The following is a 17089-nucleotide window of genomic DNA, read 5'->3' as shown; positions in this document are numbered from 1 at the left end:
ATACGATAAAATGCCGTTGATTCAGCTGATTTTGACATCTTGTGCCACCATTTTTCCCCATGTGCTTTTGAACTCCCACCCCGAACTCTCCAATAAAAATCACCTTTTTGGAGACTTTCCCCATGCTGTCACTGTGATGCTGTGAGTCATCATAACCTCACAAAATGTTGATAAGAGTGTTTAGTGCGACAATTAGAGCTATTGAAAATGCAATTTTTCCACAATTTCCTCGGCAGTTTCCTGGTAAATACCAATCTCAAGCTTCAATACTATCCCCATCGGACCTACTTACATCACTTGCACACCATTTCAGGCCTTGCAGTAGCTGGTTTCGATGATCGTTTCCAGCCGAAGATTGGTGCCTGGGAATCCTTGAAAAACACCCTCGAGGATGCCATCCTCTGGGCTGTTCCGAAGCATCGACGCACTATTGAGCGGCGCCTTAAGAGAAAATTCGGCAGTCCTCAGTATAAAATGAAGACCCTGCAGCCAAAGCATAACCTCAAGATTTGCATCACCTGTGGACATCATCATGAAGTGGGAGTACTCTGTCGTAAGTCCAAATAGAGCCCTGCCCCTGCATACCCGACCCGACCCGCGGTAACCCGCATGATTTTTCACCCTTCAAATTTTCGGGTATTAATTAAATATTTATCCGACCCGACTTCTAGGATTTTTTAAAAACATTTTTTAAATGGCTCCGGCACACCTTTTAGATCAGGAAAATTTCCTGAAATCGAAGTACGAAACCCTTTCTTTCTCGCATGTTTTGCATATCACTATCTCATTCTTTCGCATACCAAATTCGATTGAGCTAAATTGAATTTGGAGTGATGTTTAAGAGAAGAAGAAGAGTGCGAGAGAATGAAATAGACATATTCAAAACATGTGAGAAAGAAAGGGATCCGAATTTCGACTTCATGAAATTTTCTCGATCTAAAAGGTGTGCCGGAGGCAATGTTTATTTTTTTATATATTAAACTTTGTCGAAGTTTACAGAAACATAGAAAAAAGATATGATAATCAAAGAACAATTTAAGTGATTGGAAGAGGATATGAACTTGAAACAGTAATAAAGTGGTCTGACGAAGACAAATAATAATTACACTAGATCCAGGAATTACGCACCTGACGGGATTATGCTATTATGCTCATACAATTAAGTATATTTGCCTATAATTGGAAATCAATTTGTGTATTTATATTTGATTTGAAACAGTTTAGACTTATTTTTTAGAAAAACTTTCTTTTATTAAGGTAAAATTTTTGAATATTCTAACAATTTTTTGAAGAACTCCGGGCAAAAACCAAAATGTCCTTTTTATAAATACAGCTCTTTTAGACTTAATCAAACGCAATCACCTCTAGGTGCATAATGCCATTTTCCTCGATTTTTTCGTGCGCAAAAATGTACATATTCCCGGGATAAAGATTGCAAGATAATTGCTCAAATACTTTTTTAAATCTACCACGATTATCGGAATTCTACCCCAAGACTATGTTTTCTGAAATTTAATAACGCGACAATATTATTTAGTATTATAAATTTTTAAACTTGTTTAGGAGTATAATTTGTTAAATATGTCCTTGAAAAATTTTCTCATAAAAATAAACTCCAATTTACTATTGTTCTAAAATATCTTCTTCTCAATTATTAGGAAAACTGATTATTATTTAATTAAAAATTTGATTCACTGACAAATATATGTAAGTAGATTAGCTATTGTATAATCCACTAATATCGAGCAATCCACATTGACCAATACTCAACAGCTCAATCATAAAACTACTGCGATTGCGCTTAAAATCACGCACAGCTCAATCGTAAAACGGTAAATGTGCTAAAAATCACGCACAGCTCAATCGTAAAATGGTAAATGTGCTAAAAATCACGCACAGCTCGACCATAAAATGGTAAATGCGCTAAAAATCAGGCACAGCTCGATCAAAAAACGGTAAATATGCTTTAAATCACGCACAGCTGAATTATAAAACGGTAAATGCGCTTAAAATGACGCACAGCTGAATCATAAAAAGGTTAAGAATGCGCTTTTTTATGCGCATTCCTAAGCGTTTTATGTATGAGCTGTGCGTGATTTAAGCGCATTTACCGTTTTATGATTAAGCTGTGCGTGATTTTAAACGCATTTACCGTTTTATGACTGAGCTACGCGTGATTTTAAGCGCATTTACCGTTTTATGATCAAGCTGCGCGTGATTTTAAGCGCAATCTTAACCGTTTTATGATTGAGCTGTCCATGTCTTCAATAGATTTTTTTAAGCGTAATCTGAGTGATTTTATGATTGAGCTGTACGTTAGGGTGTGTCAAAATAAAAAAATTTTTTTAGATCTTTTTGGCCCAGGTGGAAAAATGTTCTATATGATGAGACAATTAAATGCTTCTTAGACATGAAAAATATCGGACGTTGTTTAGAGGTGCTCCAAGGCCACTTTAGGTACAGTGAAAATCACCAAAAATTCATAAATTCGGCCGGAATAAATTTATCAACGACAAACTACTGAGAATTTTATCTCAATATTTTAGTGGAATATTGCTAATTTAGTAGACAATGTTTTTGCAAAATTTCATTGAGATCGGATAAGAAATAGATTTTTAAAAAAAACAATTGGTAAGTTCAAAACTTTAAGAAATAAGAATGTGCCAACTCACATATTCGCTAATAATTCATCTTCTAGTGATCAGAAATTAATTAGTGATAGCTCATTGGAAAGGTAATGAGTTGTACTACAATGTTTGTAAACATACCAAGTTTGGAAAATCACCGCAAGGTGGCTCAAACATGAAATGTCAGTAAAAATTGCCAAAATTTTACCCTAGAGTTGGTAACTTGAAAATTCATCTATAGAAAACTTAACAAAATATTGAAGTACTGTCTTTTGCTGATCGTAAAGGATACTTAGGATTACTTATTAACTATATGATCCCCCGTTCGGACCACTATAAATGCATGATTTGTGTGATAGAGGCTTTTCCTACAAAAATACAAACACTCTAGCTTAGAGCAAAATTCACTGGAAATTGTCTAGAGCGCACTGAAAATGTAATTCTATGGAAACTCTATCAAGTGGAATTCTTCAGGGGGCCACCTTGATTAGAATCAAGCGTCAATTTGATCTTTAACATCTATTTATTAAGCACAAAGGAAATTTCTTGAGGACATAGGACGTTCCAAACATTTTATTTTCTTTTTTTTCCTCACTTTTTAAATTGATCTAAAAAGTAACAAAAAATGTCCTAATGTTTTCTTATGTTTTCAGACATAAGAAAAAGATTGGGCGCTGTTTAAAAGTGGTACAATGGATTTTAAATTGGTTAAAAATTAAGAAAAATAAGTACGATTGTCAAGAAATCAATTTCTATACTGAAACTCAAATAAAATATTTAAGAAGTCTCTTTTTCTTCTTGTAAGGAACACATAGTACTGCATTTCGTTTGTCTACGAACTCCTGCTCTGATTATATAAAAGGTTCCATTTCAGTGATAAAGGCATGGATAGAGTCACCGGAGTTACCTTAAATATAAAAATTGAAATCTGTCTTATCCCTTTTAGAGAAATTTTGTTTTCCACTTTACTTCAAGATATTTAAAAAGAATGCCTTAATTTCTAATTCTTTTACAGTGCTATTACACAAGGCTTTCCACAATTTAACTTTACATTAAATTTTGAGCATTAAGATGTTACAATGATAATGATTTTACAATTTAATTGTTTTTACAATGGCCTAAAACGCAAAATCCTTTCCTCCTAAGATCTGTCCTTGACAAATTTCTTTTAACCCCCAAAAGAAATCTTCATGTAAATTTTTTACGAAGCTTTTTTTTAATTTACCCAAGTGGCAAAATTTTTTTTTTTAATTGACCCTGTCTTTACGTCGACCTAAACAAAACACAAAATTCTTTCCTCGTAAGACCTGTCCTTGATAATTTTTTTAGCCACCAGAAGACGTTTTCATATAATTTTTTTACGAAGCTTTTTTTTAATTTACCCAAGAAGCAAAATCTTTGTTTTTTTTAAACTTTTTTACCCTGTTTTTACATAGACCTAAATCACAAAATCTTTTCCTCCTAAGACCTGTCCTTGATATTTTTTTAGCCCCCAGAGGACGTTTTCACGTAAATTTTTTACGAACCTTTTTTTTTAATTTACCCAAGAAGCAAAATCTTTGTTTTTTTTTTAATTTTTTTTACCCTGTTTTTACATCGACCTAAATCACAAAATCTTTTCCTCCTAAGACCTGTCCTTGATATTTTTTTTAGCCCCCAGAAGACGTTTTCACATAAATTTTTTACGAAGCTTTTTTTTTAATTTACCCAAGTAGCCAAATATTTTTTTTAATTGACCCTGTCTTTACGTCGACCTAAAACAAAACACAAAATTCTTTCCTCGTAAGGCCTGTCCTTGATAATTTTTTTTAGCGCCCAGAAGACGTTTTCATATAAATTTTTTACGAAGCTTTTTTTTTTTTAATTTACCCAAGAAGCAAAATCTTTGTTTTCTTAACCCTGTTTTTACATAGACCTAAAACACAAAATCTTTTCCTCCTAAGACCTGTCCTTGATAATTTTTTTTAGCCCCCAGAAGACGTCACGTAAATTTTTCACGAAGCTTTTTTTTTAATTTACCCAAGTAGCCAATTTTTTTTTTTAATTGACCCTATCTTTACGTCGACCTAAACAAAACACAAAATTCTTTCCTCGTAAGACCTGTCCTTGATATTTTTTTTCAGCCCCCGCAAGACGTTTTCACGTAAATTTTTTACGAAGCTTTTTTTTAATTTACCCAAGAAGCAAAATCTTTGTTTTTTTACCCTTTTTTTACATCGACCTAAACCACAAAATCTTTTCCTCTAAAGACCTGTCCTTGATATTTTTTTAGCCACCAGAAGATGTTTTCACTTGAATTTTTCACGAAGCTTTTTTTTTTAATTTACCCAAGTAGCAAAATATTTTTTTTATCCTGCTTTTGAATCGTCCTAAAACGCAAAATCCTTTCCTTGCGAGAATTGAAATTTGACAGATATCTTAAGAGTCCAAATGTAATAATGCTGAAATCGAGAAATTACCCGGAAGGTGTGTCATACCACTATCTGAAAGATTATAATTCGGTTCAAGAATTTTATGACTGTTGCTGAGAAGCCAGGACTAAGTGGCCGAACCTCTAATATTCAGGACAAGAGGATGTAACAGAAAGTGCAAGAGGTTTTTGAGAAGCAATTCGATCTTTTCTTGTAAAATGTTGGCAAATAAATGGGAATACATTGGAGCTTCGTTCATAAAAACAAGAGGAGGAATGATTTAATAACTTTCAAACTTCAGGCTGTTCCCATTGGATCGACAAACAGCGTCAAAATGCTAAAACAAGGTTGCGGAAACTCAAAGTTCATCTTTTCAAAGGTTTCAAGGCTATGGGAAACATATTTAACCCGTCCTACACTCTGGAAGATTAAGAAATACTGGGGAATTTTGAAGACAAATCTCAGGAAAATGGGTCAGACATCTGAAAGCTTACCAGATTTTGATAGGAAGTGTTAGAAATCCGCTCAAAATCGTGGGTTTATCAAGTCCCTAATTGGGGGAATTAGGAAGAAGGTGTGATAATTCAATGAGAAATCATTGGATTAAAAAAAACCAAAATTTACATGCTTTTATAAAACATTAGATATGGAGATCTGGTGCCAGAGATACTTGGGAACCCACGCGAATTCGGTCCTGGTAAGAGTAATAAAGTAATACAGAATAAAATAAAATAAATAAATAAAAATAATTATTTCAATTCAATTTTTTCAATGTTTTTTTTTTATTTGTTCTCTTTTTGCTGCAAGAGCGCTTGAAAATTAGTTCCATTTTTTTGTCATTGTATTATACGACTTGGAATTTTCAAGGCCAATGAAAAAATTCCGTATGTATTTTTAACTGATTTAGACGAAATGTAGAAATGTAGTATTTTCTGATAGATCTTGAAGTTTTACACACGTTCGATCAATTTTAACTGCTCAAACGTCAAGAAAGAACAGTTTTAACAATCGTGTTTTATCAACATATCTCGATCCTGGTTACCAAACGGTAAGAGATATTGACTTCCGGCCTTCGCTGACCCCACCCCCACGAGTCAACATTTTCTATCGAACTAATTTACCAAAATTACCCCCACCCCTTTATCCCCTCCAAAAACATGTTTTTGACTTTGAAAACAATTGGCCTTGGCGATTTCGCTCATTTTTGGAAGTGTTTTAGAGGTAGTCAAGCTGAAGATTTCGTCCTTTGACACCTTTTACCGAAAAAATCGTCAGTGTCAATTTTTAAAGGTCAAAGGCCTAATTTTCACCCGATTTGGTCAATTAATTACTTAAAACTTGAATTTTGAAACCCTCTTCATGAACAATTTTCAACTTCAAGACGGTTTTGTGGTGATTTATAGACAAATTAAATTCGACAATAATTTTATATGTAGGGGAAAGTGACCATGCTTGATACTGTAAAATGATGTCCAAGGTTTGTGATTTTTTTCTGATTAACACACAAACCGAAGCGATTCTTCCACTATGACAAAAAAATGTCTCACTTATTAGGTTCATAGTCCTAACTCACATAGTTCCTGGAAATCCTTAGATTTTCCTCAAGAAGAAAATGAAAATTCAGTGGCGACTTTTATACAAGTCGGGTCCGGGGCCTTCCTGTATAATAATTGATTCGACAAATCGGAGGCCCATTTTCACTGCAAAAAATTTACCGGATACAAATAATTGCACATCAATATTTAACCGGAACTCTAATCTATCTGCTTAAATCCTTTGTACGACTGATTATTAGTTTTAATATCACTTTTATGTAATTTTTCTGAGCCATGCTTTTATGACATTAGGGCGCTAGCGAAAACCATTTTTTCACTTGGAGTCCATGAAAATGTCACTCTGCAACCTTAAAGTTCAGGCAACAGGGTTGAAGGCTATGTCAATTGTCGATAAAATTGGCGGATTTCAATAGGTGTAATTATGAAAGAATCACATCTAATGATATAGTTGCCACAATTAAATAATCATTCATGGACCTTTTTAAAATATAGGATGGACACAGGTAGAATTTATGAATTTGTCACCATCCTCAAATACAGTGTCCCCAAGTAAAAATATTTTTACATAAATATTAGTACTGATGACCCCTCTATGTGCCTATGATAGTAGTTTTCCTGAAAAGCGACATTAATTAAGAAATACTTATAAAATATCATGTATCAAAATTACAGTATTAGACCTATTTTTGATTTTTGCTTCGTGAAACTAGGAAAAAAGAGCTAGGATCCTAATTTTTTTTAGGAAATGTGAGGCTTAGCACCAGCTATTGAAATATATTGCGATGAGTCATAACTATTGATTAACATAGGAAAAAAATAGTTATTATTAAGCTTGGATCGTATCAAGCATGGTCACTTTCCCCTACCAGAAGAATTTCGAAAATGCATAAAGGCAAAGCTTTTTCTCTGGTGTTCGAGCGGTTCGCCAAGCCTGGGACGCTCTGCCTCCCGTTTATTTGGTTAAATTTTTTATGCTGAAATTCACTGCTGTAAAAGTTTAAAAGCTTATCTCCTACATTCCAAATAGTATTTTCTGAACGATATTGATGTCTGAGGATAAAATGTTCGCCTTAGCTATATCTAAAACATATCCAAAAATGAAAAGGATCGATGGTTTCGATCTGAAGATATGTCCAAAATAGTGATCTCTAGAGGGGAAGAATAGACATTGGGATGAAACTGAAGTTACTGGATCGATTTATGGGGGGAACTCAGAATATTCCAAGTTGATATCTCCATTATATTGTCCATAAAATGGGATAAAATGATTTAAGTGAAAAATTTATGTGAAAATGTTTTTTGGGGATTAAAAGAAATTTGTCAAGGACATGTCTTAGGAGGAAAGGATTTTGTGTTTTAGGTCGATGTAAAAACAAGGTCAAAAAAATTTAAAAAAAAAATTTGCCACTTGGGTAAATTAAAAAAAAGCTTCGTAAAAAATTTACATGAAGATTTCTTTTGGGGGTTAAAAGAAATTTGTCAAGGACAGATCTTAGGAGGAAAGGATTTTGCGTTTTAGGCCATTGTAAAAACAATTAAATTGTAAAATCATTATCATTGTAACATCTTAATGCTCAAAATTTAATGTAAAGTTAAATTGTGGAAAGCCTTGTGTAATAGCACTGTAAAAGAATTAGAAATTAAGGCATTCTTTTTAAATATCTTGAAGTAAAGTGGAAAACAAAATTTCTCTAAAAGGGATAAGACAGATTTCAATTTTTATATTTAAGGTAACTCCGGTGACTCTATCCATGCCTTTATCACTGAAATGGAACCTTTTATATAATCAGAGCAGGAGTTCGTAGACAAACGAAATGCAGTACTATGTGTTCCTTACAAGAAGAAAAAGAGACTTCTTAAATATTTTATTTGAGTTTCAGTATAGAAATTGATTTCTTGACAATCGTACTTATTTTTCTTAATTTTTAACCAATTTAAAATCCATTGTACCACTTTTAAACAGCGCCCAATCTTTTTCTTATGTCTGAAAACATAAGAAAACATTAGGACATTTTTTGTTACTTTTTAGATCAATTTAAAAAGTGAGGAAAAAAAAGAAAATAAAATGTTTGGAACGTCCTATGTCCTCAAGAAATTTCCTTTGTGCTTAATAAATAGATGTTAAAGATCAAATTGACGCTTGATTCTAATCAAGGTGGCCCCCTGAAGAATTCCACTTGATAGAGTTTCCATAGAATTACATTTTCAGTGCGCTCTAGACAATTTCCAGTGAATTTTGCTCTAAGCTAGAGTGTTTGTATTTTTGTAGGAAAAGCCTCTATCACACAAATCATGCATTTATAGTGGTCCGAACGGGGGATCATATAGTTAATAAGTAATCCTAAGTATCCTTTACGATCAGCAAAAGACAGTACTTCAATATTTTGTTAAGTTTTCTATAGATGAATTTTCAAGTTACCAACTCTAGGGTAAAATTTTGGCAATTTTTACTGACATTTCATGTTTGAGCCACCTTGCGGTGATTTTCCAAACTTGGTATGTTTACAAACATTGTAGTACAACTCATTACCTTTCCAATGAGCTATCACTAATTAATTTCTGATCACTAGAAGATGAATTATTAGCGAATATGTGAGTTGGCACATTCTTATTTCTTAAAGTTTTGAACTTACCAATTGTTTTTTCAAAAATCTATTTCTTATCCGATCTCAATGAAATTTTGCAAAAACATTGTCTACTAAATTAGCAATATTCCACTAAAATATTGAGATAAAATTCTCAGTAGTTTGTCGTTGATAAATTTATTCCGGCCGAATTTATGAATTTTTGGTGATTTTCACTGTACCTAAAGTGGCCTTGGAGCACCTCTAAACAACGTCCGATATTTTTCATGTCTAAGAAGCATTTAATTGTCTCATCATATAGAACATTTTTCCGCCTGGGCCAAAAAGACTTTTTTTTTTGAAACACCCTACTGTACGTGTTTTTAAGCGCAATCTTAACCGCCTATTTACAATATTTTGATTAGTTTTCTTTATGATTGATTCGCCAAGTTTGTTTTTTAATCACAGTATAGCAAACATAGCGAACATCTTACAATCATTTTAGAACGGTACATTTGTAATTTATCATCTCGAAATTATTTTTTCGATAATATATATATATTTTTTTACTTTTCAAGTTTGAACAAAATTCTGTTAAGATCAGTGAATTATTTTCAGTTTACATTTAACTTAATTACTTGGTAAAGCAACTCACTTTAAAAACAAGTTTAAAAACATTTATTTTTGTCCGGCAGGATGAAAGCGATTCAAGCGGAATCACAGGAAAAAATTAATCATTATAAAGCTTTGGATCTTACAAAGCATATGCACTTTCTCCTAACCTTAATATTTTCAGGTGGTTTTGAATTTTATATTATTTCGAAGAAAAAAGTAATATATCGAAAAGAATCCTAGCCCGAAATAAAGAATGCCGTAGATGACGTCTCGAGATTCGTTTCTTAATTGCGATTTATGACAAAAATTAAAGTGCCATATCTCGGAAGATTGTAAAGATTTTTCTATATTTGTTTTATTTGAAAGGAAATTTTGTTATTTTTGAGACAATATACTTGATCTTGAATAAAGTGTTCAAGTTTAAGGTGTTCAAGGTGTTATTAAAAAACTAAAAGTGATAAGTTTTAATCAGTAATATTGAATGCTACATTCCATGACAGGATAGCTTTTACTACATTTTCACTAAATCAATGAACTCAAAAGTGGAACTCTATTACTAATGTTTAAGAATTGGTGTTTTGTTACAGATTTTTTAAATCGATTTATAACCATTTACACACAATAAAACCGTAACATTTTGAAGTAGAATATTGTGTTAAAATAATATTGTTATTTCTTTATTTTCGGAAATAACAATTTGAGAAATTTTTATTTATTGCTGTTTTTACTAAGTACTCCAAGATCAAGAAAAGTCGTGATATAGGTGCAACAATATGTTGCAAAATACACGAAATTATAGTAATTCAAAGCTTAGAATAAAAATCAAGCATAAATATTATTATTATTATTATTATTATTATATCCCATATATATTGTATAAGCATGCATGGGACATTTTTAATTTTTATTTTAAATCTTACAATTATTATTCAATTTTTGCTATAACGCGTCGATAAAACTCTCACTCAATTAATGTAAAACGATTGAGATATTGCGTAAAACGGTCTTAGCCGCATTAGACACTTAAGTGTTCATCCCTCGCAATACTTCAGCATAAACTGCTCTAAAATTTGTTATAGTAAACTCGCACACATACAGGGCAAATATAAAGCGATTGAAATTGCGCTGTTACAGATGGTGCACAAAACGGTTGTGATTAAACTTAAGACAAGAAACAACGGACTAAAAACACGGATACCTTAATCACAAAAGGTATGATAAAAACACGAAATTTATGTTCAAAAAGTTGTCACACTACGAAACTTGACATTAAAGTTCTAGAATTACTTATATTGATCACTTTTAATTCAATTGTATCTTAATTCAAATGGTGTGCGAGGATTTTGATTTTTTTCGGGTTAATATCGTTTGAGACGGGTAAATTTATATATTTCTTGCGGGTCGGGTCGGGTACGGGTATTAAATTTTTTTGCGGGTAGGGCAGCACTAAATTTCAACGGGTCGGGTCGGGTACGGGTCAATCCTTTGCGGATGCGGGTTGTAAAAAACCCTAAAACCCGACCCGTGCAGGGCTCTAAGTCCAAAACCCCATCCCATCCCTATCTAACAAATTCCCTTCGCAGCACACTGCTACAGCCGCGTCAAAGCTGAAACTGAGGCAATGCAGGAAGAGATCCAGAAAGAACTCGGCCTGCAGCCCATCGACAAAGATGTCATCGTCCTCTACGAAGGAGAAAAGCTCCAGGGAGCTCCAGAAACATGGCAAGGAAAACGTATTGTTGAACTAAAACGCCCAAGGCCAGCATGGTTCAGCAAGAATCTCCTGGAGAAAACCACCCAGCCTCCAGCTACAACAAAAGAAGTCAAGCCAACTGATCTTGGTTAATCCCCAATTAAAGTCCAGTCTCTCCTCTATTGTAGTTTATTATACTGATAAAATTCTTCAGGAATTGGTATCTGAAGGGTGTTTTTTTCTTGAACACTATTTACAATAAAAATCTGTAGTCTCTTGAATAAAAAAAAAGAAATACCTCCATGCAAATTTTCATAACTCTCCGTGGAAGAAAATCTTCCCGGAATGTCAGAAATTGGACACAATCTCATAATTCCTCTCAAGACTCAAGTCCATCTCATTCTCATCCACAAAGTGAGATTCCACGTGCTCCTGGAACTCCTCGAATTTGCTCGTGGTGCTGTAGATTTTGCCACACATCGGGCACATCTTGTCCAGCACATCAGCCAGACGCTTCTGTTCCAGGAAGTCAATCCGATTGGGCTCAATGTGGCGCGGACGAGGCTGTGGAGGCACAGTCGGTGGACACGGTGGCTCGGGAATTGGAGGGGTGACTGATCTACATTGCTCCTCAAAGTCAGTCTGGGAATCAATTGACACTGTCATAGGTTTCGCAATCTCGGCCCTCTCTTCACACGCTCGGCAGACTTTGAGCTCTGCTTTGGTGGAATGAAAAAGATGTTAACAAAGAGGGTGAATCATAAATTGGCTCCCGAGCAAAAGACCATTGCAGTATGTTGTGCAACCTTCGGCCGAGGTCGAAAATTGCACGTAAATTCTTTACAATTTATCAAGTGTAGACAATCGAAGGAAGCGTAAACAATTAAATCAGCCTCGAAAAATAAATAAGAAAATGGTCAATTTGAGTTTTCGACAAGGATTTTTATAGAATTTGGGCCTGATCATTATTTTCCTCCTCGCCATATATAATCCCAGTATTAAAAATCTAATGGCGCTATCTGGCACATCTTTTCAATTGAGTGAATTTCAATCGATTGAAATTTTACCTCTTACTCTTTCAAACTGAAATCAGATGTAGCTGTCCCTTTTTCGCAAAGGAAAATTGAAAATGAAATTAAAATTTCAATCTTCATTTGAGAAAAAGAGATAAATATATCTTATTTTAGTTTGAAAGAGTAAGAAAAGAAGTAAAATTTCAATCGATTTTCACTAAATTGAAAAACTGTATCAGCGCCATAAAGATACACAAAACAAATTACAACCAAAACCGTTTACGTTACTGAGATGGTTTACTGTTTATTATTAATTCAGAAAAGAAAAAAATATAAACGTTTTTAAAAATAAAGTTACTAGAGAAATCTTATCGGGCCACCACCACTAATTGTGCTACTATGTCCGATATCTAAGATCTCGGTTCTCACATAACGTTTAAGGGTCACTCGAGACTAGCGTTTAACCTTTTTAAACTTATGAAAACTTTTTATGTTGGCGCTGAAAATAGGCCGAAAAATTGATGCCAAAAATATTTTGCATACATCACAGTGTCCCTATTACTTATTCCAGAAAATCCCCTGTGGATATGCAAATTTTTTGAGTGCATAATGCTATTTCGCGCAGTTTTCTTTGACTTCGAAAACGTCCATAATCCCGGGACTCCGTGTACCGACAACGAAAATAGTTTCAAAAAAGTTTTATATTTTCTCACTTGGCGGCTAAACTAAAAGAGATAATGAAGAACGGATGATAGTTTTGAATTAATTGGATCATAATAAGTCTAGAAAATATTATGTCACTACTTCTTTTTGCACTTAAAAGTTAAACTTTATATGGCTTGAGGCTTATTACAAAAATTACTTCACAAATTGGCTCCCAATGATAAGCAAACATGTATAATTGTGTGTGCATTATCCCGAAGTGCAGAATCCTAAGAGCTCGTGTACCCCGAGCTCGAACATTAGTTGTCAGATAATGGACACTGTACTGGGATAGCAGGTACCACAGAGCATTGTGATTTTTTAATTCGAAAATTAGATTTCAAAGGGTAACACCTACATAAATTCATAGACACTGTAAAGTGGCTTGCCCACTGAAGAAATGATCAACGTAGTTGAAGTAGTGTAGGAATAAAAACTATTTTTGCTACAATTATGAGATTTTGCAGCTGTAATCATTAATATTTTCTTATCAAAAACAGGAGATTTACAATACTTCTACTATCAGAAACCACAGTGTCTTGTAAACAACTCCCTCATTATCTGATGACTTAGTTTAGATATCGTTTCGGCAGGCATTTTTCCGCATACTCCAACATAATATCCTTTACCCACTTAAAGGTTTTTAATGACAAACATTAAACAATTGGAGAGAATCTGACGGAAGAACAATGCTATCACTTAATTGCACAATAATTGAAATTCGGTAAATCTCAGTAAACCAGGTTTAACTCTTTCGAAGCCGCAGCATATGATGATATAATACAAGTCAATTTCATGATTTTTTGATAAAGGTCAGGTATTAATTGGGCTCCTAAAAAAATAACCTACATTTGGACATCCTTATAATTTATAATCATCCATAAGGATCGGACTTTTTATCGATTTTGAACAGTCCAAAAAAATTGTTTTTCCCTGAATATCCATATTTTGCTTTGGGAACTCAGAGTCCTAAAGGAGACGGAAGAGTTAACTAGTTAAGAACATCGGTTCAATAACAAATAATGAACCAATGAATACAAGGGTAGGTAGTAATATAGTTTTAGTTTAGGAACTGAGATTAATTGGATTTTGTGAGGAGACCTGAATAAAATAATAAATTTTCTTGAAAATTGCTAAATAGAGTTCCAAGTTTGATATCATTTTTGAAACATAGTCTTAAAAATCGACTTAGGTCATACTTTCAATCTGGTTTTCGGAAAAAGACACAAAAATTGGTAAGATATCGATTTAAAACCGGTTAAAAAATAAATTGCATTTCTCCACAGCAGAGGCATTAATCTTCGTCACATGCTCAGAAATTCTGAGGGTCGGTGAATCAAGGAGTATGAGGTTTTTACCCTAACAGATCACTCATTTTAGAAACAGGTTCACTTCCCCTTTATTAGTAATTATTACATTTTATATATTTTTTTAAATACCCGTTAAGAAAAATGTAATATAACGAAATAAATAAATTAGAAATACCATTAACTCTTTCCGGACCACAACATATCCAGCGAACGAATTTCAGTAAAACTCACTTTATTGTAAGTCTTAGTGGTCAAATGTGATACTTTTGTAGAGAAAGAATTTTCTCCGTCTCTGGGAAATTGGAAAACTCATGGGAACTCTCGCCTCCTAAAGAACGAAAAGGAGACAACAAACTCCAATTTTCTAAAAGCCAATAATATCAATTTTGTGAATTATTTTTGCGTGTCAAATGACACCTTTACAATGTTGATCACTAAAACTAGAAGAATTATCGACCAGTATCTTGTGGGATGTCCAGGAAGTGCTAAAAAAGACACTCAGCTCCTGCTTGTAAACAGATTCCTCATAATATTTTACACATAACACTTTAAAACACATTTCTCTCAACACGATGTTATTGCAGACACATTAAGCTTTCTCAAGAGCCAAAAAAACACTTCCTGGACAATCAGAATTCACCAAAATCTAGAAGAATAGGAAAAACTTCCTCGAAAGCAATCTCCCTCGCTGCCAAATGTCAAAATTATCGGCCATATTGGCAAAAATTTCGCTCCCGCTTGAAATTTTCTTACAAGGTTGGTGTCAAAAAGCAAATGGCGGACCTCTAGATTTTTGGGGACGAGAGTACCCATAAAGTTTGAACAAGTTTTTTGAAAATTTAAGAAAAAATTGTTTTTCCAATTTATGTAATCTGTAATTGTTAGTTATCATACTTATTGGCCCCGAGAGGTTTTTCCTTATTCGGGTCTAGAAATACGAAAAAAGTCGCAATATCTGCAAGGAAGCAGAAAATCGAAAATTCACGATTTTTGACCAAAAATATCTTAGCTCAGGATTTAATTAGGATCCTGCAAAAAATATCCTAGATTTGGACATCCTTATAGTTTCTACTTATCCAAAGTAGTACCCAGTGCCCCAAAGGAGACAAAAGAGTTAACACTTTTTAGGTGTAAAAATATATCAACATTTTTTAATGTTAATTTTACACCTTTTTAAGGGTAAAATTAACATTTCCGGAATGTTATTTTAACTTTTTCGGATTTCTCTCAGTGTATAAAATAAAATATTACAAGCAACTCCATCTCATCCTCTGATTGGCTGAAGCTTTGGTTGCTTTAAAATCCTAGCCTAGCCAATCAAAAAACGCGAAGGGACCAAAATATTTATTTACCTTAAGATAATGTAAACAAATTGTAAATAAATTATTAATCAATTTTCACCCGGTTCAAGCACCTAATCTTTTTAGATTGTCCCTATTCTTTTTTAGGGTATATTTTTTGCGAAAGTTGCCATAATCTTACTTTATTATCAATTGCTGTAAACAAGAAACTTTTTGTGATAACAAACTCCAAAAAAAAACCCCAAATAAAAGTTAGAACGTTTCCTTCTTTTGTCTACACCAAAAAATTGTAATCAAGCGTATTGTCTACGGTAATCAATTCAAGGTGCATATTTTGTTACTCACTTCTTCGGGAATTTTTCTCCTCCAGTAAGCTCCTCAAGTCACTCTGCTGCTTCATCATCGTGGCCTTAAGTTTCTTGTACTTGTCCAGGCCCTTTGTTAACTTCTCTGTCACATCTCCCTCTGCCTCCTGGCTATCGTCAGCCAGAAACCCAAATCCCATGAGCGTCTCCCCGTCTGCTGTGCTGGCAGTCATAATTTCCTGGCAACTCTTCTCGAGCTGTTGCTTGGCATCTGTGACCTCGTTCAGCATTTGCAGGGATATCTCTTCGAGACTGAGGTTCTCGCTGTCCGGAAGTTTGTCGCGTAATTTGGGATTTGGAGCATTCTGGGTGAATGTCTTGGAGCGAATGAGGTTCTGGCTTGTGATGGGTGAGGGTGGGCTCGCCTTGGGTGGCCTACTGTCCTTCGTGAGGCGCGACAAGCGTGACCAGAGCTGGCGATTCTCAGTGGCCACCATTGCAATGTGATCCGTTAGCTGGACTTTCTGTCTTGTGAGATCGGATACCTTTGCCTGGAGGGCTCCCACCTCCGATTCTGCACTCTCCCCAAGGTCTAGGTTCTGCCTGTCACCCAATTTAAGTCTCAGCTGATGATTTTCCTCCTCAACAGCTGACAATCTGGCCTCCAACTTCTGACATCTCTCCCGGAGCGTTGTTAGTGCGATGTGAAGAGCATAATTCGCCTCATCACTGCCTGCCATTGCGTTCCTTTGGATTGTTCACAGTCTTCTCACTTATATAACACCCCTAGTTCATTGCTCCACTTCACTGTTGATGAGCAGGAAACCCAAAAAATGCACTATCTGATAGGAAAAGGGGATTTTTCTTCACTACAATCTCTCAAGGACGATGACGAAACTGACAGCTAAACATTGGAGACTTTCAACTGCGCCCTCTGCCAGCATGAATACTGTGACTTTTCCCGCCAAAATACCCCAATCCCGCCAAAAAAC

At 34.3% G+C, this 17089-nt stretch overlaps 2 protein-coding genes across 3 annotated transcripts; one reads left to right on the top strand and one right to left on the bottom strand.

Moving 5' to 3' along the window:
- The first annotated feature begins 93 nt into the window (after positions 1–93).
- Positions 94–11769, top strand: LOC129798944 (39S ribosomal protein L32, mitochondrial). Its single transcript, XM_055842459.1, has 3 exons — positions 94–243; positions 314–553; positions 11357–11769. Exons 1-3 carry the CDS (start codon positions 165–167, stop codon positions 11617–11619), a joined length of 582 nt encoding a protein of 193 aa, XP_055698434.1. The 5' UTR covers positions 94–164; the 3' UTR covers positions 11620–11769.
- On the bottom strand, positions 11640–17009 carry LOC129798942 (protein spindle-F). Of its 2 annotated transcripts, none has more exons than XM_055842457.1 (2): positions 16138–17009; positions 11640–12185 (listed from the first exon to the last, which is right to left on the bottom strand). In XM_055842457.1, the coding sequence occupies exons 1-2, from the start codon at positions 16835–16837 to the stop codon at positions 11815–11817; spliced, it is 1071 nt and encodes a 356-aa protein (XP_055698432.1). In that variant the 5' UTR covers positions 16838–17009; the 3' UTR covers positions 11640–11814. The 2 variants fall into 2 exon arrangements, with proteins under 2 accessions (XP_055698432.1, XP_055698433.1); XM_055842458.1 differs by having other exon boundaries at positions 11640–12182.
- Positions 17010–17089: the final 80 nt, after the last annotated feature.

This window comes from Phlebotomus papatasi, chromosome 1, assembly GCF_024763615.1.
Source record: "Phlebotomus papatasi isolate M1 chromosome 1, Ppap_2.1, whole genome shotgun sequence".
NCBI classification, from domain to species: domain Eukaryota; kingdom Metazoa; phylum Arthropoda; class Insecta; order Diptera; family Psychodidae; genus Phlebotomus; species Phlebotomus papatasi.
The sequence above is the reverse complement of the archived record's forward strand: the minus strand, read 5'-3'. Positions and strand labels throughout refer to the sequence as shown.

What these genes read in the sequence shown, in the direction of transcription:
- LOC129798942 (XM_055842457.1), bottom strand. Translation starts at nt 16,837, where the DNA reads ATGGCAGGCAGTGATGAGGCGAATTATGCTCTTCACATCGCACTAACA. An exon ending in GGAGAAAAATTCCCGAAGAA is followed by an intron (nt 12,186 to 16,137) that starts GTGAGTAACAAA and finishes ATTCCACCAAAG; the next exon opens with CAGAGCTCAAAGTCTGCCGA.
- LOC129798944 (XM_055842459.1), top strand. Translation starts at nt 165, where the DNA reads ATGTTGATAAGAGTGTTTAGTGCGACAATTAGAGCTATTGAAAATGCA. An exon ending in ATTTCCTCGGCAGTTTCCTG is followed by an intron (nt 244 to 313) that starts GTAAATACCAAT and finishes ACACCATTTCAG; the next exon opens with GCCTTGCAGTAGCTGGTTTC. An exon ending in TGAAGTGGGAGTACTCTGTC is followed by an intron (nt 554 to 11,356) that starts GTAAGTCCAAAT and finishes TTCCCTTCGCAG; the next exon opens with CACACTGCTACAGCCGCGTC.